Genomic DNA, 22,550 nt, shown 5'->3' on the forward strand with positions numbered 1-22,550 from the left:
CCTTCGATGTTTCAGGCTGAGAAGGGCTGTCTACACACATGAAAAGCCTGACCTCTGCTTGCCTGATGTCCCTCAACCCTGGTCAGGCACTAAACTCTTGAATCCCAACTCTATGAGAGGGAAAGGCCACTAAAACCCAGGTGCTCATGTGGTCCCGTCCTGCCTCACTTACAGGAAGGTGCACTTTTTGGAAAGACAAGAATGGGTCCAATGAAGACCTATGTGCACCCAATGGGGTCATCTGAGGGAGCTCTGCTCATCTTTGGCTACACTTCAAAGAGGCTGCCTGCAAGCCAGAGGACACCTAGATGTGGTGGGATTGTTAAAAGAAGGCATGCTGCCTTGCTTGGAGAAGTAAAGCCTCTTGGAGGATCGACATATTCCCCTCTTCAAAGAGAAAATGCCGAGATCAGAGTACAGGAGCAGGAGACTAAAGATCGAGTCCAGTGTCTGTGGAGTGGCCATGGGCTCATGGATTCTTAGAGCTTAAAGGTCCTCCAAAGTCTTTCTTACTGGCTTCATGGACCAGGTGCACGTGTTCTAGTTTATGTATTTGAGCGTGTATTTTCTCAGGCATGCTCCTACACATATGCCTCCAGCTTTAGATAGGTCATCAGAGGCACCAAGTACCCACAGGGAACACATCATGGTGACCACACCCCCACTTCCCCCGCCACTATCAACCTCCTCTGAAGCATAGCATCCCACACCAGAGATAATGCTTGCCAATCACCGAGCCAGCAGGCTGTGTTAGCTGATCCGTCTGCCAACATGCCTGCTGGCTGATGACACCATTCATACAGAAGACTTGCCAGGATGTGCCGCAGCCACTGAGGGCAAAGCCAAGAACATGGGGCAAGGGGAGACACAGAAGGTAGTGGATCTCAGTGTGAGCAGAGTGTTTCTGTCTCTCAGAGTTCAGGGACAAGAGTGGGGTGGACGTCCGTAAGGAGACAGCAGAGGTCTCTCTCAACAAATCCACCCGGACAGGAACATCTTTAGCCAAACCCACCCCTCTCATCTCCCCTTGCTTTGTCATGACAGGGAGCTCACTCCCCTTAGCAGCAGCCCCCGCCCATGACAGCAGCTCACTCTGGGTGTGGGTGGTACAGAGATGGTGGCTATGGCAGACTGAGTTTGTGTTGAACCTTCTACCCCCAGGCTGGAAGTACTTCCTCTTTATACCCTCCTGGCCACATTCAAGGAGCTACCCAAGGATGGACTTGTCAGCTGTGTAGGCCAGGTGTTCCAAGACACCCACCACCTCCAAGCCCCTCTAGGGCAGCTGGAGTGCCCCCACAGGTTTCTGTCACTTTGTTCCTGGTGGTGGTGGACTCTTGGAGCTTTCAGGATGTGCTGGGAAGAATGAATGGGTGGTCCTTGTTCTGACTCTGCCATCACTAGTCCATAGACTGCACATGGAGATGCATAGCATGGACCACAAAGCTGCAGCCTCCTCTAAGGGGGGAGCATCATGGCAGAAAGATGTTGGCTTCTCACGGAAGCTAAGCTCCAACTCCGCTTAAATTGTTTGCTCAGGGTTGCCAAACAGCCTTTCCAGAGACTCTCGACTTTATTATCTCAAGTGTCATCAGGCTGTACATCATGCACTGGTATCTGTTCATGAACCTATATGTGCATTCTATTCTCCATCCCCTGATCTCTAAGGAGGAAAAGGGCTTTTTTTTTTCTGTTTTCTTGGCCTTGTTTAATGTACTATCCCTTAGCCCCAGCACATAAGGGCCGATGCATAATGTTTGCAGGTATGTGAGGATAGTGATGCTTTATCATGAAGGTGATGGGGACACAGGGAGAAGACCCTTTTAGATTTACCTGAAATATCATCTGACTCCTTCACCAAATCTCAACACTCTCCTTTTAATCCTTAGTAGGAGGATGGCAAAAGAGCTAGTGCCTATACTAGGTGAGGAGCATGTCTAAAATTAAATAAATTAATGTACCTTAAGGTACGTGGGGCTTTTTAGCCACAGGCCACACCCCCACTTCCTGCCCATTGTCTGGCATGTAGGAGATGCTCATTGGATCTGCAGAACAGGACAGGATAAAAAGATGGCTGCCACCGATGCAAGGACCTGATGGTAAGCCCATTCACGGCATCAGTAGCAGTCACGTCCCTAAATTGGCCTTCAATGTTGAAGAATCAATGTGAGTCACTTATCAGTCAGTTCTTGGATGGAGTTGCCAAGAAACAGCTGGGCCACAGAGAGATTATGTGTGTGCTGACACAGGTGTGAAAATGTCTGTCATCTTACGTGTGTGTGTGTGTGTGTGTGTGTGTTCACACACGTTAAATGCATGCAACGTTGAAGAGGTGTGTGCACATGCCTATCTGTGTATATGTCACTGCTTCTGTGTAAACACTCATGTGTGGCTTGCATGAACTTGTAGGCATGTGTAGAACCTCCATGTTCAAATTCTTGGCTGCTGGGTCTGCATTTCTGCTAGTACTCTGTTGTTGGTTGTTTTTTCCTGGTACACACCTAATTTTTGTCTCTCTTTTTTTTCCTTTCTTCTTAGAAATCCATTACTAAAAGGTTTTTCCCCCCACCTCCAGGGGAAGGGGGCTAAGGAAAGGGGAAGCTAAAATCACAAGGCCCAGATCAAAACACTCAGCAGCTAAATGAATTCGGCAGCGTTTTCCCGCATGACTTGGAGGGATAATTTAGTGAGGCCGCCAGCTGGAAGGAAAGGGATTAATTCTGCACTTAGCACAGCTCCAGTGAATAATTCATCACTGGAGACCTTTGTGCCCAGCCTCTGGGCAACAGGGGACGTGTCCTACCCACCTGCCTGTTGCCTGTCTGGCCCCACCAGTCTCCCGGCCAGGAACACCTAGCTCTTTCTCCTTCTTGTGTTTGCAGGGTGTGTGTGTCCTGGGGCAAGGCAAGAGGCAGAGGGAGATGCAAGAGACTGGCAATGGTTATTGACAGAGCCTAGGCCCTGAGAAGGTCCCAGAGGGCTGGGATATTCTAGGAAAGATGTCACATTTCCGGCCTTCTCCTTTCTTAGGATTAAAAAAAAAATTAATTGCAATTTTTAGTTATTATGCACGTATGGTGTGTGTGTGTGTGTGTGTGTGTGTGTGTGTGTGTGTGTGTGTGTAGTGTGCATATAAAGGTCAGAACACAACTTTGTGGAATCAGCTCTCTCCTTATACCTTTATATGAGTTCTGGGGACCCAACTCAGGTCTCTAGGCTTGAGCCATTTCTGCAGGCCCGTGCCTCTGGCTTTCTGTGCCTCCTCTCTCTGGGTTTTCTTGTTCTCACATTTGATTTAGTGGCGAGTATAGGTAGGGGTTCCGTGAGGTGGGGAGAGGCTTGGTGGGGGCGGGACTTTTGTGTTGTCCCCTTCCCAGATACTCTTCTCATGTCTTATGCCACAGAAGTCCCGTGTTCTTCATGGCTAAGAACCTAAGGCCCTCAGCTGTTTGGCTGAGAAGCTAGCAAGAGTAGATTAGCCCTTAATCAGTTCTTGATCATTACCTGGGCTCAGGGTCAAATCGCCCGCATCCCTGTACCCGAGAGGGGGCGGGGCTGAGGAAGTTTCAGTGGGTGGCTTGTCAGGTACCTTAGAGCCATGACCAGTGTCAAAGCTAGCTAGAGGACTAATGGCTTCCCACCAAGCAGGGCTTGCCCTGGTGACTTCTCTCCACTTGGACTGACTCTGGTGTGGTAAGCAGGGTTCCAAAATGAGTCACCAAGTCCCTACGCCAAATAGAGAGCCATCACTCTCATGATTCTGTTGGGCTGCATGACACAGCGGACCTTGAGACAAGACAACGATCTGGTTCTTTTAAAAGCACAGAGTCTTCTCTGGCTGCTGACAGAAGAGAAAGTCAGAATTTCAAAGTGTGCTGGGGACTAGCTGTGCCTGCTGGCATCACGGTACAGGGACCATAGTAAGAAGGCGTGTGGGCGGACTCCAGGAGCTGAGAGCACCCTGGCTAGCAGCCAGAAAGGAATCTGGGCCACCAGTCCTAACACTGCAAGGAACTGGATCTTGCCCGCACCCACAGAAGAACTTGGGGTTACATTCACCCTTATTTTCTAGGAAAGAATGTGGCCTGTTTACTTACATCTTAATTGCGACCGCACTAAGCTCTGTGTACTCCAGATATGGAGGCTAGGAAAGGGGTGCTGCTAAGTGTGGAATCAAAAAGGAGCTTTGATCCCCAAGTTAGGCAGGTGTGGGTTAGGTTAGATTGTGGGCAGAGGTAGGTCTGGGTCTCTGTGGCTCTTTGTTCTTCCTGCTTCCTAATCCCAGCATTCTGTGTGAGTTCTGAGGGGTGGGGGGGGGGGGCTCCAATCCCCTCAGAGTTTTACAACTAAACCAGCAGGTGCTTCCTTCTCCCTGGCCCCAGGCCCCAGCCCCAGGCCCCAGGCCTCGTGGGTCAGCACCTGAGAAGGGCAGGAGCTAACACATGCCTGACTTCCCCAGGCTAGCTCCCTTACCTCAGAGGAAAGCAGCTGGAAGGAGAGATTCACCATAGGGGCTTCTCCGTTGATGGTTTTTAGGTTGGTATCCTGGGGAGGAAAAGGGACAGTAAGGCCAGGCCTGCTGCAGGAAAGCCTCTCCGCTGCCTCTCCTTCTGGCTTCCCCAGGAAGGAGGAGGGTGCTAAGGAGTGTGGGAGGGATGCCAGAGCTGGCCTTCTGCCTCTGTTCCTGCACCGCCTCCAGGCCGCACTTCTCACCTGACTGGCACCTCCACACTCATCTTCTGAAAGAGCAGACGTTCCTGCTTGCTGTCATGTCAAAAGTATTTAGGGAAAGGGTGGCACAAAAATAGACCATGATGCTGGGTGTGGTGGCACATGCCTGTAATGCCACACTTGGTAAGCAGAGGCAGGAAGGTCAAAAGATCAAAGTCATCACTGGCTGCATAGCAAGTCTGAGGCCATCCTAGAATACCTGAGACCCTGTCTCCAAAAAATATGTATACAAAAGATGATTAAAAACTAATAAATGATAAAATTATTTTTTTCCATATTTTTCCAGTGGGGGTTGAACCTTTGGCCTCTTGCAAGCTTGCATATGAGGCAGTGCTCTTCCATGAAAGCTACATCCCCAGCCTTATTTTAACTAATTAATTAGCTAATTAACTTTTTAAAAGGTCCCCTGGCTGGTCTCAAATTCATTCTGTAGCTCAGATAAGCCTCAAGGTTTCAATTTTTACATTCCATTCCAGAATTTTCAGGCATGTGCCACCAGACCTGACATTACTGAGAACTTATTCTAAGTGCTTTATGTACTTCCTCACCAAATTCCATAGCAATCCTGTGAGCGAGCACGTGTGTGTGTGTGTGTGTGTGTGTGTGTGTGTGTGTGTTTTATATAGATAGGGAAACTAAAGCACTGATACTAAGAATTTTTCCCATAGTAAAGAATAGAGCCACATGTAAATGATGAAGCCAGAATTTGAGTTCAATCAGTCTGCCTCCAGAGCCTGAATTTAGCCCTCTGCTTATTGTGTCTTGGATGTATGGATAGAGATGAGAAATAAGGTCTAGAGAGGTTGTTATTGGTCCCGGGTCTTATAGGAGAATGGGGTAGGGAAATTCTTGGACCCAGGTCTGGGAAAGCCTGCACTCTGCTGTTACTCCTTAGGGCCCCAGGCTTGCTTTTCTGGGGCCTCACCCTGGCTTGTCTCTCCACCCCCACAGGTAACACTGGTCTTTGGTATTCCTCACAGGTGCCCTGATAGAAGCTGTTAGGAAGCTACACTCAGCTGGATCGTGGTGGCGCACGCCTTTAATCCCAGCACTTGGGAATCAGAAGCAGGCGGATCTCTGAGTTCACAGCCATCCTGGTCTACAGAGCAAGTTCCAGGACAGCCAGAGCTACACAGAGAAACCCTGTCTCAACAACCGTTCCTGCAAAGAGCCATATTCCCTTCTATAGGTGTGGTCATGGAGTAGGGGACGGGACCATGTCCGGGACCAACTACCAGTAGGGACTTACAATGATGGGGAGCCGTTCCACATGCAGTCCTTTCAAGCCTTTTCCTGTCAACATCTTGTGGTATAGAGGAGACTTTAGTGGTAGCACGGAGACACCCAGGGGCTGGTTGAGGGTCCATGGTTCACAGCTTTTCACTGTGGGAGGAAGGACCAACTAAGGCTCTTGCCAATGACTCCTTGTTCCTCCTGCCCCAGCGTATTAGATGGGTTTTTAGGTATCAGCCAGGCTCCATCCTTGGTTATGGCTCCTGATGACCCTGCTTCCTAGTTCCCTTATACACACACTCTCTGCCTCTTTGGTTCTTCAGAGATTTATCAGCTCATCGTGAACTCTAAGCAGATTCTATATCCATGGGTATTTTTCTGGATTGCCTTGCCTCTGTCCTCTGTGCGTATGTGAATTTAGACTATGCACTTGGGTCTTGGGATGAACTATTTTCTCTGCCATTCCCCAGTACACTCTCTCCTCAATGACAGATGCTTATGGAATCCAGGTAAGATAGGCCCACGGGTCCTGGCCTGTGCTCTGCAGATACACCATGGAGGTGGATTTATACTAGACCGTCTATTCTTCTGTATGTACTGGGGGGTTTCCCAGCTCCTGGAGGCCCCGAGGCAGTCCTTGCAGGAGACAGAGGCCGGCGGCCCAAACATCCCCTCACAGGACTCTCCTGATGAGCTCTGCTCTGATGGGACCCTGGGCACTTACTTGAGGCAGAAGGGTAGTACTCCAGCACTAAGGCTGTGTCCTCTGAGAAACTGGTGGCTCCATCTCGGCCTTGAAAGAGGAAGGACTGGTTCCACAAGGGTTGCTCTGGGGGTCCCCCTGGTTTGGACAGCTGCAAGAGTGTGAGAGCAGGTGTGGGGGTCACACCGCCTTTCAGACTCAGTTATACACATGTCCCTCATTTGCCCACAGGGTGGTTTGTCCCAGTTATAAAAAGTCAAAGACAAACAAACAAATAAATGAGAAAACAATTATCTTACATTAAGACAACCACTCAACGCCACCCTGTTCCCATTTTTTGCATATATTTTATATGTATAATTATCATTCTGCCTTTGCACTTACCACCAAAACCTAAGCATACCCAGAGGCTCAAGCAATGCTTATTACTCATGACTTTAGTAACTTCAGGATATTCTGTGTTTAGTGTCATAGGCCTATAATCCCAGCACTTGAGAGGTAGAGGCAGGATTGGGAGTTCTAAGATATTTTGGGCTATATACAGAGTTGGAGGACTCAGCTATGTAGCAAGTTTGTGGCCAGCCTGGGTTATATATATATAACCCTTTCTTTAAAATCAAAACAGAGCCCACCTTCCTTATTTGTTGTTTTGTCATGTCCAACTACCCTGAGCTTTCCTTTTAAAAAATGTTTTTAACTTGTGTGTGTGCCTGAGTGCATCTGTGTTTGTGTATGTGTATGTACATGTGAGCATGTGTGTGTGTATGTGTGCATGCATGGTGTGTGTGTATGTGTGTATGTGTCTCTGTGTGTCTGTATGTCATGATACATATGCAGAGGTCAAATAATAACTTGCTTAAGTCAGCTCTCTCCTTCCATCATGTTGTAGGTTTTGAGTAATCAAACTCAGATGGTCAGTCAGGCTTGGCAGCAGGTACCCTAACCATCTAATCCATTTTTCTGTCCCATTTTCTGATTTTTTTCTACAACACTGAGCTGGATGCTCTTTGCCACATACCCCTGTATCCAAGACTATTTTCTCAGTACAAATGCCTGAAGTAATTGTTCAGTGAAACGATTTTCGTGCTCTGAGGCGCTTGCTGGATGTGTGTACTGTTTTCACAGCCCCTTTCTATTCCACACAAGTTCCTCCTGCCCTGTTCAGAAGGCCACACAGGACTTCAGATCCCAGAACCTGAGTTCATCTGGCTTCAGGCCACTGGAGACTCAGGTGGCTTGAAGGCACCATGAGGCAGCAGATGGAGCCCATGCTTGGGGATGACTTGGAAGATGAACCGTGACAGCATTGACTAATCCCCAAATAAGGGAGACTTTGGGTGGTCCAAAAAACCTCAAAAGAATCAGTACCAGAGGAGGCTCTGAAGGAAGATGTGACAAGGTGAGAGATGGGGGTGGGGTGGGGGGGGGGAGGGGGGGACTTCTAGGTGGGAGAATGATGCAGGCAACAAAGCGTGGAGGGGGCACACAGCTTACCCTGAAAGGGGTGGGGGAGCCAATGGGAAGCCCAGAACCCACATAAGCGGGAAGATGGGGAAATAGCCTACATCTCTCAGCACAGAGCCCTGCATGGCCTCAGCGTGGGCTGCCTTGCCTCTCTGCCTGCCAGGGGCTGTCAGCAACTGTGGCAGTGGTCCTTGCTTCTTGCTCCCCCGAGGGGACTAACAATCACAGGAAAAGGTCAGCACCAACACTGCAGCAGTTACTGATACTAGGTGGAGGGATATCAAGATAGGTCCACTTCTCATGGGGCAGAGCTCTCATGCCTGTCACATTAATGGGCCTGCTCTGGTCCTCAGGAGTCTTGCCCAAGGCTCAGCTGAATCTTTCCCCAATCCCCAAGGACATGGTTTGTGGTCAACACAGGGACAGATGCTCCTGAGCACTAGGTAGTGGCTAGAGTCATGGGCACATCCCTAAGATGTCATGGTGGAAACTCGGGGACAAGCGCCTGGTTAGCAGCCTAGGCCACAGGGGCCGGTTGTAAGTCCTCTGGGGCTTAGTATTGTTCTCTCAAGATTGATCCCCACACTGTGACCTTCCCAGACGCATTCCCTTCTTTTGGGTATCAGAGGAAGGTAACCATTGCCTGGGTTAGCTACCGGGCCCTGGGGCCCTCAGGCAGGAGGGACTGTGACTCAGTTTCCTGCTGCCTCATGTGTTCCTGGGAAAGAGTTATTTAATGGATGCTAGCTGTCTGCGTTGGGACTTATTAACAGATCTAAATGGATTCTATGAGGCAAGAGGTGGTAAGTGGCTGCCTTGCCAATGAGGGACAGCCCTTTTCCTGAATGGGTTCCCGGGGTAAGTCCCCCAGGGGAAAGCCCTTCATACTTAGACTTGGGGAGGGCGATTCATACTCATATTCTCTCTCTCCTTTCTCTCCCTCCATCTCCTCTCCCTTCCCCCCACCCCCCAAACACGTGTGTGTAGGACTGAAGGTTAAATAACAATTTGTTAACAGAGCCTTGTGAAAGTGAAGGTGCTAGCGGCTGATCTCTATGCTGTGCAGGGGTGAGGGGGTGGGGTGGGCATAAAATAGACATGGCCTGAAGATGCTAATGGAAAGGCTATGGTGGGCTTTGGTATTAAGGAATATGATTAACCCTCAGCTGTGATCTTCAGAAAAGCCATTAACCCTCTGCCACTGAGGCAGGCCTGCCTTCCCTGGGGACTGAGCCTCCATTCCAGGGGCCCTTGTCCCTTTCTCCTCCTGCTCCTATTTCCTCTGGACCCACCCTTACTCTCACCCTCATCCACTGCTGTCTGTTCTGCCCAGGCACTGTGGAGACATGCTGGAAGGAAGAGCTGCAGGTGGCTTGTGCTGGCTGGGGCTTCCAGCAAGCTGGGACCCTTGGCTCTGAGCCCAGGGACCACTTTAAGCTTATTGTTTGGGTCACAGCAGGACCCTTCCCCCTCTCTGGGATCTAGTATTTTTTTTTCCTTGTGCTCCACACTTTGAAAGCCAGCTGTTCACAGGTTTGAAGGAGAAAATGAATATTTTGCCAAAAGGCAAAAGTTCAGTTTGACTGAACTCAGCAACTGTTGTCTGGGACAGCATGGCAGACACTTGTACTGTCTGGTACTGCAGGAACCATGGGAGAGCTAGAGACAGACTCCGCCCCTTCCTAGAGCATTGGGTACATACATGCTTGTCAATAAACACCCACCTATTTCAGTCATCGTGTATAGGGCTGACAAGTTATTGTGGTAGCTGTTAGGGTGTTCAGGGAGAAAGCCACACCTCTCATCTGGGGCAGGGAAGAGGTGAGGGTTGAGGTCAAGGCTGGAGTTGAGACAGGACAGGTGGGAGAATGGTGGGGTGAGTCTTCCCCGAGGCTGGGTAAGAACTGGGTGGACAGCACATAGCTAAAGGGGGCTTGGTCCTGTCTATGAGGGGGATAAGGGTCCAAGAGAAGCCTGTAGTTAAGGGCAGGCCAGGCCTTACTTGCTCCTCAGAGAACAAGTGAGCAAGGCTGGGCCAGGGAGGCTGCTACCAATGGTCCAGGCAAGAAAGGCAGCCTGTACTAGAATAAGTCTAGAGTGATGGGAAAGACTTCTGAGGGCCTGGAAAGACTGGCTGTAGGGATGGGACAGGAAGACACGATGGGCACAGGCTGTTTTCCTCCATTTGGTTCATTCTTGGGTGTTCTGCCATAACTCTGCAGGTCGTGAGAGTTACAGGAGCGAGCAGGTGGGTCCAGCAGGCAAACCTATGCCCAACCAGATGTGTTTGGTCTATTCCTTGGCTGATCAGAGGCCAGATTTTGCCATCCTCACCAGGCTGAGAGAGGAGGGGAACAGACCAAAGGGGCTCTGGTACATTCTGTCCTTCTTGTCTCACACCCCAAAGTGGACCCACTCTTTGCCAGGCGGCTCCTATCTTCACACCCGCTAGCCTAGGCTATCAGCAAGTTGGAGCCACACCCCCCTTCAGTGATTGGCTCAAGGAAGTGCTTGTGACCTGATTCTGGTGAAAGAGACCAGAGGAAGGTTGATTGGGCTCTTGGTGGTGGTGGTCAGGTTTAGCTACCAGTTTCTCATAAAAACCAAGCTCTTTATTAGCCTTTGATTGTTTCTGTGCTAGAAATCTAGGAGCAGTTAGCTGTGCAAATGGTCATTGCTAGGTGCTAGAGACCATGCCTTTAACAGCAACTACCGTGGCAGCATCTAACGCTGTGGGTACTTGTGGTGTTTGGCAGTAGAAAGTCCCATATGGATTGGGGTTTCTGTGGAGTTCAGGCATCAGGTACAATGATAAGGCTGACTTCGGGCTGTGAAGCTCTGAAGCAGACAAAGGGACTCTTGGCCTGGCTTAGCCTTTTTTGTTCTAACAGCCTAGTGAGGTAGGAGCCAATAGGTCTGCAGGAATCACACAGCTAATAAGCCACATAGCCAGACACCAACCTGGGTCTGCTGAGTCTCACAGTTCTTGCCCAGGGGCTTGTGGGAAACCCACAGTGCTCCAAGATGTCAAAGAGGACCAGCCTTAGAAATTACCTGGTTCAGTCCCCACCACATCAACTGTAGAGATGAGAGATGAAGCTCAGAAGAGACAGGGTAGAGAGCTGTGTAATCTCTAGGCTCAAGGTATTTGGATGGATACTTTTTACCTCCCAGCCTGTCCCTCTCCTGATCTTTCTGCAGGTCCCTGGACATCTCTGCAGCTTTAAACCTCACCCAGGTGCCACTGGGTAACCATTAGCAAGTGTCTTGTTATTTCTGGCCTCTGGCACCGAAGAAGTTTGTAGCGAGGAGTGCCTCCCCCATTCCTGTGGAGTTAGGCAGTGGAAGTAGCCAGTGGTCAAGCCTGGGGAGGCTCGCTCATTAAAGCAGGCGGTACCTCCTGCCCCCTGGGACAGCTGCTGATCGGCTCATAATTTTCTGTGCAAATGCAGAGCCATGTGTGAGATGACTCTGGGGAAATCAGGCTGAGGATTGGTCTGGTTTGAAGCCGTCCCTGTGATCCCCCCTTTATCCCACCCTTCCCTGCCAACCATCACTCCTGACTGTGTCTGAGCCTTCTTTAAACGTCTTTTAAATGAAAGCTGGGCCTCCAACAGAGCATCTTGTTCTAGCTTTAATGGGCAGATGATAGGAGGGACTTCCAAGAATGCTTCGCTTTCCAAGCCTCCTCTGTCACATACAGCAAGTTCTCAGTCTGTAGGAGGTCAACTTGACCATCTCCTAGGCCCACCCATGACCTGTGTACCTCTTCTCCAGTGTATTTAAATGTATGCCTTCCTGCTCATTCCCAACATGTTACATCTTGGGTTATACCATATACTGTATTATATGGATGTTTTCAGTGCCCTGGACCAACCCTTTTATATCAAAACATCAAGACCAACAGGCTGGTGAAATAGATCAGTGTTAAAGAGGCTTGCTGTCAAGGCTAGCCACCTGAGTTTGACCTCTGGGACCTGTGTAAAGCCAGTTCCATAAAGCTTCCTCGGACTTCCACATGTGTGCTGTGGTATGGATACCCTTTCCCTATATTATGCATATGCACACAATAATAATAAGTAAAAAGGGAAAATACTAAAAAAGTTATGACTAAGTTGGCATAGTGGTGCAGGCCTGTTTTCCCAGGGCTAGGAGGGCAGATGGAGAGTACGAAGCCAGCCTGAGCTATTTAAGAAGATCCTGTCTCAAAAACAAGGCAAGGAGTCAGGACTCGCTTTCCCTAACTATCCACATATCACCATTCCTTTTCTATGGATACACACACACACACACACACACACACACACACACACACACACACACACACACACACACACACACATTACACGGTTGGGAAGGAGCCATACCTGAGGACACCCGTTCCGGCTGATCCGAGGCACATCAAAGGTCATCGGCGATGAGATAGGGAAGGAAATCTGCGTGAGAGGCAGCCCCACAGAAGCAGGGTCCCGCCTGGCCTGGCTGGCCCTGGAGAGGCAAGGAGACAGGAGTTGGTGCTGCCTGACCTATGGCGCAGTCTGGGCAGCTGGAACTCACAGTTGGACTCTGGGTTGAGGTGAAGGGGAGAGGGCAGTGGCTCACCTCACTTGAGCCAGGACCTGGGAACATGCTGGTGATCTCTGGCCTAAGCCTTGGGAAGGCTTATCTTGGTCAAGAGATGACAGCTACACAGTCACAGCTCTCAGGGTCCCTTAGCAGTGACTTGAGGTGTACCTTGGCTGTATCAGAGTAAGTCAGCTTTACTGTCTTTAAAATGGGCCTTGGCTTCCTCACTCACCTTTAAAAGACTATCAGAATGCCTCCTGACTTGTGGGAATCCTGGCTTATGCTTAAAGGGGTAAAGAGAGCCTGTGGGGGAACATGCACACCTGTGCATGTGTGTACATATGGTGCTTGCAGTTGGCCTCATTGCTGTATGGTCACTGCAGCAGGCCTTAGGACATCTGCTTTTGGGGACAGCCAACAGTAGGAAGGAGCCTTAAGCCCTGAACCTAACAGGGAGTAGGGACTGTGTGGTGGTGGTCTTGCGGTGGCAGGCTTGTTTGGAGGGGCAGAGGTGCCTCTGGGCAGGGAAAGGGGCCTCTCTTGGCCTCCATAATACTGGCTCTTTCTTTCTCTACAGGCTGGACTCCCCTACATGCTCAGAAGCTTCAGGAAAGACCCCCATATTCCCTTTTCCAGGGGCTCCAGGTCTTCTGGAGGAGAAAGGAGAGGTCTGCTGTGGGAAGCTCCCTGGGGCTTCAGATCAAGGTGTGTGTGAAGCTTAGAGGAAATTTAGGGAGAAGGGGAGGTTTCCCCCCCATCCCAGCCCTCTGCACCCCCCCCATAACCTGCATCCACTCACTTAAACTCAGTATAGTTGGGAACCACCCGAGCAATCACCACCATGGGGTTGGGGCTGTTGACTAGAGGCTCATTGACTCCGTGAAGAAAGACCTGGAGAGGAGGAGGAGGAGGAGGAGGAGGAGATGATGATGAAGGCTTGTGGCTTGTGGCCATCCCAGAGGCACAGCCAGTGCCCCTCCCACCTCTACCCCTGCTATCTCTCCCATCTTGATACCTGCCACAATCACACGATCATCATGCCTTTACCCTGCGGGGCCCGTCCCCCCACCCCCCCCCCTCCACCCCCGACCTTGCTTCTTGCTTTGCTCAAAGCTTCTCTGTTTCAGAAAATCACCCTCTGGGTCTGACTGGGGCAAGTGCTCCTGGTTTCCTAGAGGCTTTGCTGCAATTCAGCTGCCCCCGAGGGACAAGGTGTACAGGTGTGAGTCCAGGCCTGGGAGGAGGTCCAGACAATTACATGCTCTGGGGCCAAACTCTGGTCATGGGTCCTTCTGGGTCACTCTCCTGGGGGTTCTCTGATTAGACTGTGAGATGAGAGACGCTTTGTAAATCGAGGACACTAAGCCCAGCACTGGTTTCAACAACTGTGCTAAGTTTCCCAGGCCAAGTCAGAGGCCATGCGGGGTACTTCTTGATTTGGTGTTCATCAGCCCTGGGGTCTGTTCACTGCAGGGCTTTTTCTCAGCATCACCAATGCCTGGCTACCCCTCATTTCACAGTTTTGCCATGTTGCCAAAGCCTGTAGGTGTTTGCCTGTCTGCTCTTCTGCCCACATTTCCCGCCAGCTCCCTAGACCCTTTTTTTTTTAATTCTGTAGTTTCTCTCCTATCTTACGCAGAAGCTTTCCCACATGCCAGTTTCTCTCCCCAGGCCTCCCACCCCCTACCCCTGCCAATCCATCCTGACAGCTGCTTGGCCTCCTCTAGGCTCTAGTCACTGTCACTTGGCTTGCTCTCTTGGCCTCTGCCTCCCTCCTCTGTAGCACTGATCAGACATGGAGCTTCTAACTTAGCTCTTGTTTGTTTTCTACTTGATATGATTGGCTATGGGCATAAACATGTGACCTGTTCGCTGTGGTGTTCCCAAGCTTTTAGCACAGAGCCTGACACAGAGTGGGAGTTAGCAACGTTTGCGGCATTAAACAGGCAAAGGGAGAACAATCAAGAGAGAGGGTCCTCTGTGCTTCTGACTAGTAAGGAGAAGGATGGAGGAACAGAGAGACCTGGGGACATTGTGGGAGAGACACGGTGGCCTTAGGGAGGGTGGGGTTGAACTGGTCTCAAAAAATGGTTATGTCTTAAGGAAAAAGGCAGGAAGGGCAGAGGCCCTTAGGAACAGCTGAGGGAAAGCCTTGGCCAGACCTAGACCCTCTTTAGGCTTCTTTCCCAACCTGTACATTGAAAGTTTGGGTCTGCTGGCCCTGACCGTCAGTGGAGGCTTGTTCTGAGTCATTCCCTCACCTCACCACCCCCCCTCTTCTGCCTGGACCCATCTCTGCTGGGCCGATGTGGCTACCTCCACACAGGCGTGACCTGATAAATTCTTAAGCCATCCTTAAGCCATCAGTGGGGCCTCCCAGTGAGCCTCTGATGTCACCGGAGAGCTGTCAGGCCCTATTACTCACAAGACCTCCAACAGGCATGAGGCCAAAGGTGATGGTCTAGGCGTGTCTTTAGGGGGTGGGCAGTTTACACCTGTTGTGTCCTGACTCTGGTCAGGTATGGATGAGACAGCTGTACCAGCACACCTGCTCATGACAGCCTGGTGAGTAGCCGAAGCAATTTATTTCCCCACTGTGTCCCTTGGTCTTTACCATCGCAACGGACAGCTGCTCCTGTGGCTATGCCTGTGACGCAGTTGGGAGGAAGGTCTGTTCTGGAGCGGGGAGTGGGTGGGTGTGTTTCTTGGGGCGGGGGACGCTCAGACTCTATCAGTCAAGCTGGAAGACTGAGGTAAGGGTGGGGAAGGTGGCCCACAGTTCTGGGGATGTGATACCTGTCCTTGTTTGATATGTTGGGGTGACTGGCTGTTCTAGAAGGGGGCCACATAGAGGAGAGGTGAGAGACACCTGCTGGCATCCAAGGGGTGGCTGTGTAGAAGCGGTGACATGGTTCAGGATCTCTGGGCTCTTAAATCAGGCTCATTTTGTGTCTCAGTGTCCCCAGATAGGACACAGGGCTAGAGAATAGTTATTGCTCTGCCAGATTCATGGTGCTGCACATCAAGGGATCAAGGGGTCTGCTGTGGTAGGAGGAGGCAAGGGTGTCAGAGTCCTGTGGATCGCACAGGGACATCTGCGGATGGGAATCTGTCGCCTAGGGAAAGGCTTAGGTCCCAGAGCCATGTCTGCCTCAGGTATCAATTATTCCTCCTGAAGCTGTCTTTGGGCTGAAAGGTCAGTGCTTGGCCTGCCCAATGGTTGAGGGTATTGAGAGAACGAGACCAGCCAAACCTTGGGAAAGGCCCTGGGGAGTTAAGTTCTGTCCGGAAGAACAGGATTAGACCAGCCAGGGGCTGGACCAGGCTATAGATGGTGGGCTTTTCCTTGCTCCGAGGAGTGCGGAACCCATGGGAGCCTATGTTGCTCCCTGAAGTATTGTGAGGAACACAGCTGCCTCCATACAAGGGCAATACAGGAGGAGAGAGGCCAGGGCACTTTTGTCCCAATCAGGGATTATCTTTACAAACTCTGGATATTTTGTAGTTGGTGTTTTTTTAAAAACTATTTTAAAAAGTGTATTCTTATTGTGTGTGTATGGTATGTTTGTGTGAGGGAGGTATGTTTGTGCCGTGGTGTATGTGTGTGTGTGTGTGTGTGTGTGTGTGTGTGTGTGTGTGTGTGTGTGCGCACATACATGTGGGTGCACCAGAGGACAAGTTTGTGGAGCCAGTTCTTTGTGCATTTTCAGGGACTGAATTTAGGTTATCACGTTTGTATAGGAAAGCATAACCCATTGAGCCATCTCGCTGGCCCCTGGCCCCACGACGGCTAATGTGGGAAGGTCTCATTGCATTTTCCCTAGACACTCTGCTCTATACTCTTAGGCCATTCAGAGGAAACCAAGGGTTCCCTCTGTTTTCATAGTACCCCAGAGCTGGTACCTCCAGGGCCGTATGGTCACATCCAATGTAGCGGGGCAGTAAGCTGCCCTTCCGAACCACGGTGGCGTACAGGCGGGTCTTGGCAGTGGCTTCATCGGCTTTCTCAGACTGGATGGAGATAGAAGGGACACCGGAAGGAGGAGAACGTGTAAGGGGCAGAGGCTGGTCATAAATCCAGCCCTGTGTGGACACTTGCTTATCACTGCCCCACTGGGACTCCAGCTGTAATTAAAGCTCACAGTCCCTGGGAGCCCTTCCAAGAAGATCATCCCATAAATCTCCCCTTTTCCGTTTGAATATTTCATTGCCCTCTCAGGGACTACTGCTTGCCTGCTCTCTCAGTGAAGATGTGATAAGGAGGCCCGGGCTGTAAGTGGACACAGGGTGAGGGGCCTGGCGGATGCTTCTAAGATGACAGATCCAGGCCTATCTCCAGGGTCTCTTGGGGCCTTTGCTTCTGTGCCTGCCCTGGTGCCCCTTTCTGTACTCCCTGAGCCCAGGGAAGATAATGACCTCTGGCACCATAGTTGAAGAGTTGCCTGGTGAGAAGTTTAGTGCCAGGGCCTGGGGGAAAGAGTGGGGATGGGAGCTACACAGGCCCAGTGCTTCCCACGAGCCAGGCCCTTTACCCGGCGCCATATTGGAGCCTGTCCAGAGGTGCCTTGTCTCACCTCGACTGTGGAACAATGGAGGCCCAGGGTAAAGCGGCCTCCTATGGGCACACAGATAGCGAGTGGCAGACCTGGGGCAGAAACCCAGACCATCTGATCTCAGGTTGTCCTTTCCTTTGAAAGGAAAGTGTTCTGGAACGTATGTCGAGGGAGAGCAAGGTGAGGCTTCCTCTCCTCTGTGGCTAGGATCAGGCACACGGTAGGTGTTTAATGCTTGAGCCATCAGAGTGAATCTTCCCCTTAAGGAGTCTAGTCCAAGGCTGAGAGCCTGGAATTTCTACTCCAGGTTGGTGCTCAACTGTCCTCCTGACAAGATTCGTTCTGGGGGAAATGTTTGCCTGTCAAATACATACCCCATACCTCTGGCTTGGGAGAAGCGTGACCTGGGCCCACCCTCAACCCCATTTTCAGAGATCATCTGGGAACAGCAGAACACTTCCCACAGGCCTTTCCTACCCAGAGCCCAGGGCTTGTTTAGGCTTACCTTTTTTAACTCAAAGTGGTATGGGTGGAAGACACGCAGGTACTTAATGGGGATTTCATAGGACACCAGCTCCTCTTTCTTATTGTTGTCCATCACCGTGAGGATCACATCTGGAGAGAGTGGGGAGGGGAACTTTTCCAGTGATGTGAGACAGTGAGCCGTTAAAGAGACATCGCCGAGAGACAAGGCAGAGGGTGGAGCACATGGAGGAATGCACACCTTTCCTCGAGTAGCCATTTTCTTAGAATTGAGACACTCCCTTCTGGAGGGAGGGTTCGGCTCATAAAACTCAGGAAAACTACGAAATGAAAAGGCTCAGAAAATGACAAGATTCACAAGCCCCTAACTTAAGATTATAACAGCAGTCAACAATTATTGGCCAAAGGAGACTCTCCGGTGGAGCTGCCTGCAAGCTGTGCTGGAAGTTTGACCTTTTATGAGTTGCCACCCATGGCGACAGGGAGCGTCTCAGTGATATAGCTGCCTTTGAGTCACCCATAACTGTGCTGGTTAGGTTTTTTTTTTCTTTTCTTTTCTTTCTTTCTTTCTTTTTTCTTTTCTTTTCTTTTTTTTTCACCTTGGCACAAGCTAAAGTCACCACCAGTTAGGAAACGGCCTCCATCAGACTGAATTGTAGGCATGTCTTTGGGGGGCATTTTCTTAATTGCTATTTGATGTAGGAGGGCCCAGAAAATGGGTGGTGTCATTCTTAGCCAGATAGGCCTGATCTATATATAAGAAAAGAAGTTGGTCAAACCAGAGAAAGCAAGCCAGTAAGCAGAGTTCCTCTGTTAATTTTTTGCTCTAAGCTCTTGCCGTGAGTTCCCGCCTTAGCTTTCTAATGACGGACTATATACCAACCTGTAAGTCAAATAAACCCTTTTCCCCCCAAGTTATTATTGGTCAGTGTTTTATCACAGCAACAGGGAAGGAAACTGGTACTGTAAATCCTTACCCAGGTTCCTTGAAGTACCTAAATAAACTTACTGGTCCATTAAACTAGACTTGAGAGGAATTTCTAGTTTGTCATGGTATGGCACCTGGGGTAAACATTTGTTTCCCCAGGGAGAGTCACACAGCACATGTACATATAGGAAACACACATGCGCAAATAACCTCCAGGCATCATCTGCATTCCTACCCAGGGCAGGGCTCCATATCAGGTGCTGTTAGAACCTCCACATGTGAAGAACCTCTGATCCCAGGAATGGACACACAGGACCAAGCCCAAGTCCCACAAGGCTATGGAGATGCACGAGCACAGTGTGACAGGCAAGCACTAAGAGTGCGAAAGTGCAGGACTGAGACCCTTGGTCATACCCACTCCCACCAGCTCCGCGTGTGGGATGAGAAGGAGTGTGACCCATGTGTCTCAGGTAGGGAACCAGAGGCTCAGGAAAACTAAACCAAACCAACAGTTTACCCAAGAACTCTGTCAGTATAAGTACCTATAAAAGACTAGTCGGGGTTGGAGAGATGGCTCAGCAGTTAGGAACACTTGATGGCTACTCTTCCAAAAGACCCAGGTTCAATTCCCAGCACCACATGGCAGCTCACAGGACTCTCTCACACAGACACACACGCAGAATAAACACCAACAGACAAAAAAAAAAAAAAAGACTAGTCCATGAGGCTGGAGAGATGGCTCAGTGTCAAGCGCACTAGCTGCTCTCTGGAGGACTTGGGTTCAATTTCCAGCACCCACATGGCAAGTAACAATACTAGTAATAACACCAGTTCCAGATCTGACTTCCTTTTCTAGCCTCCATGGATACTGCATGCATGTGATATACAGACACGCAGGCACACAAAACACCCGTGCTCATAAAATAAAATAAAATAAAATAAAATAAAATAAAATGACTCTAAAAAGCCTGCTTCATGTAACTTCTTTTTTTTTTTATATGTATGAGTGTTGCCTATGCATGCATGTATGTGTATCATATTAAAGCCTGGTGCCTGCAGAGGCCAGAAGAGGGTGTCAGATTCCCTGGAACTGGAGTTATAGACAGATGAAAGCTGCTGTGTGGGTGCTGGGAACCGAATCTAGGTCCTCTGCAATAGCAGAAAGTGCTTTTAACTGCTGAGCTGTTTCTTCAGTCTTTACTCCAAAGACATTAAAATGAAGATCAACACAGCATTTAGTAAATATTTCCCGGGGACCACACTGTCTCATAAAATCAGGACAAACTTTAAGAAGAAAGCCAACATCCTGGAAATGGTCATGGTGCCCACTCATGAGTACCTGCTGTGTTCCAGGCATGGTGGTAGCAAGCACCTATTATTCATATTCTTTTATTTTTTCTTTCTTTCTTTCTTTCTTTCTTTCTTTTTTTTTTTTTTTTTTTTTTGGTCTTTTGAGACAGGGTTTCTCTATGTAGCCTTGGCTGTCTTGGAGTCTCTTTGTAGATCAGGCTGGCCTTGAACTCATAGCAATCTGCCTGCCTCTGCCTTCCCCAGTGCTGGGATTGCAGGCCCTATGAATTCGTATGGAAAACTTCATCACCTCTCTCTCTAAAATATGATCAGTGGCACTCAGAGGGACCATAGAGCTGAGGCAACGTCACACAGCTAGGAAATGGGTGGCTAGGAGGCTGGATTTGGGTACTTGATGCATTTTTCTCATTCTTGGAAATCTGCAGTTTGAGAAGGAGGAAGAGATGGGGAAATGAGGAAAGAGGAGAAAGATAAAAAGATGGGGGAGGGAAGATGGAGCTGGAAGAAGGAGACGCTAAAAGAGATCCAGAGAAAAATGGGCAAGGGAGGACAAGGAGCAGGCTTGAAGGGTACTCTCCCCCAGAGGACATTTCAGCACCAGGAACAGCTGCTGCCCCAACCCTGTACGCCCCACCCAGGTGAGAAGGAAGTTTGTCTTTCTTAGTCTTCTTTACAGCTACCTGGCACACACAGAGAGGGGAAGCCACGTCCCAAAAGTGGGCTACGTGGGATCCGTACCCAAAAGAAAAGAGGCCAAGAAGGTCTTGCAATTGACCAGAAATCAGGAAGTCTGGGCTCCCTTACCAAGATGTGAATTTTTTTCCTGGCCTCTGGGAAGTCATTTGGCCCCTCTGAGCTTCTGTATAACATTAAAACTTTAAACAACCCAAACAGAAAAGAAAGCCATCTTATCCAATGCCTAAGATTTCTGAGGAAGGACTGTGTGTGTATGAATGAGGCCCTGCCGCACCCCAGCGTCACTTCCCAACTCCTGCCAGTTCCCCCTTGCTAACCATCCGCAGCTCTCCCCACACTCACCCAGCCCTGAGCAGACTTGAGAAGATTCTACAAAGGGATCCCAGCATTCCCAGGCAAGACCAGACCTCAGTAGCCAAGAAACTATAAACTCATATCCACTCCCCATGGACTCTGAGCCCCCCAAACTGATTCAGATTTTATGAGACCCTGCATCTGCCTATTTTGGAGCACTCTGTTTTTGTAGGAAGCCAGCCTTGAGCTGCAATTGGGGAGAATGAACAGCCATGCCTACCGTGATCTTGTCCTCTTGTTCCAAACATGTTTCATCGGCTTCCTGTTTGGGCACTGAGCCCTTCCTCCTTCTATCACTCCTTTTGTGTGGCCAACAAGCCATTTTGGCTACCCACCCACTTTGGCTTTGACCCAGGGGCTAAAATTCCCCCCTTTGCTTTTCATTAACACGTCCTTGAGCTACCTCCCACCTCCTCTTGCCTCTTGGCCTGGCCCCCAATTCCCTACCCCCCATGGTAGATATCACCACAGCAACCGTTTCCAACTGGGTTCCAACAGGCGACTTCAGTCTGCAAAGAGGTGCCTGCCAATGATCCCTAATTCATGTGGCCTCCTCACCCCTGTCCTGTCTCTCCTGTAATTAGTACTGCCTGCCTCCCGCTACACAAAAGCCCCAGGACTGCTGACCTCATTAAACCCTTCCTCATTTCTCCCCTTTGTGCATGGCAGAAGGCAGGGTCCACTCACCATCACTACTAAATTAACTCACACACACACACACACACACACACACACACACACACACACACAGAGAGAGAGAGAGAGAGAGAAAGAGAGAGAGAGAGAGAGAGAGAGAGAGAGAGAGAGAGAGAGAGAGAGCACATGGGGGTGTGCTAGGCACAAACAGCACATACTATACAATGACACATGAACTCACGAGCCCAGCCCTCGGGCTCACAAAGGCATGGCTGTCCAAGTGCACACCTGCATCTGTGTGAAACCCCAGGCTAACATTTCCTCCTCTTCTTAAACCATCTCCACAGCTCCGCTCCTTCCTTTACAGGAAGAAAACTATTCTCTCGTCTGACTATGGCTAGCCTTTTCCCCATGTGTGGGAGCGCACTGTGGTACATCTTTCCCTCCCACAGTCCCTTGGCAGTCAGCTTTTGGGTCTGTGGGGTAAACAAGGAAGCCTGCCTAAGGCCCTGAGTAGACTTCTAGGCGAGCAGTAGAAGCCTGCTCTCTCTTCTAGAGCTGCCTGATGTTCCGCTTGGCTGAGTCCAGGGACATGGCAGGGCACCTCTGCTCTGTGCTGCAAGTGTCCAGTGCCGGTGCTCCCTGGCAGTCCTGGCATCAGCAGTCAGTACTTCAGTAAGCCCAGACCAACCTCTCACTTGAGAGTGGACAGTAGATGTCCCACAGTGAAAAACGCAGGTGCACTTGCATGTGTATATACCGGCACCTGACCTGAGACTCAGGGAAGTCTCAGGCAGGGATAAAGATCCATCCTAGCTGGGGCATTAATCAAACAAACCCAAACTCAGCTAGAGCCTGAAGCTCCAATGAGATAAGGCAGGACTTGTGTTAT

At 50.0% G+C, this 22,550-nt stretch overlaps 2 protein-coding genes across 16 annotated transcripts in view; one reads left to right on the top strand and one right to left on the bottom strand.

The window, feature by feature from the left end:
* The window catches only part of CCDC33 (coiled-coil domain containing 33), a 78,493-nt gene that overhangs the window by 36,840 nt on the left and 19,103 nt on the right, over positions 1 to 22,550 (bottom strand). For 14 of the 15 annotated variants that reach the window (XR_014779227.1, XR_014779228.1, XR_014779229.1 and 11 more), the window contains exons 4-10: positions 17,756 to 17,865; positions 16,601 to 16,708; positions 13,497 to 13,588; positions 12,499 to 12,619; positions 6,689 to 6,818; positions 5,981 to 6,114; positions 4,474 to 4,545 (exon numbers count right to left, since the gene is read on the bottom strand). Coding sequence is in view for 11 of the 15 variants with exons in the window: in XM_084781676.1 (XP_084637802.1) it covers positions 4,474 to 4,545; positions 5,981 to 6,114; positions 6,689 to 6,818; positions 12,499 to 12,619; positions 13,497 to 13,588; positions 16,601 to 16,708; positions 17,756 to 17,865 (767 nt within the window). In the remaining 4 variants the exon portion in view is untranslated. The remainder of the gene's footprint in view (positions 1 to 4,473; positions 4,546 to 5,980; positions 6,115 to 6,688; positions 6,819 to 12,498; positions 12,620 to 13,496; positions 13,589 to 16,600; positions 16,709 to 17,755; positions 17,866 to 22,550) is intronic. The other variant, XM_084781674.1, reaches the window with a different exon arrangement.
* The window catches only part of STRA6 (signaling receptor and transporter of retinol STRA6), a 105,538-nt gene that overhangs the window by 13,578 nt on the left and 69,410 nt on the right, over positions 1 to 22,550 (top strand). The window lies entirely within an intron of this gene.

The sequence above is a fragment of the Acomys minous genome (genome assembly GCF_964271855.1).
Source record: "Acomys minous genome assembly, chromosome: 5".
NCBI classification, from domain to species: domain Eukaryota; kingdom Metazoa; phylum Chordata; class Mammalia; order Rodentia; family Muridae; genus Acomys; species Acomys minous.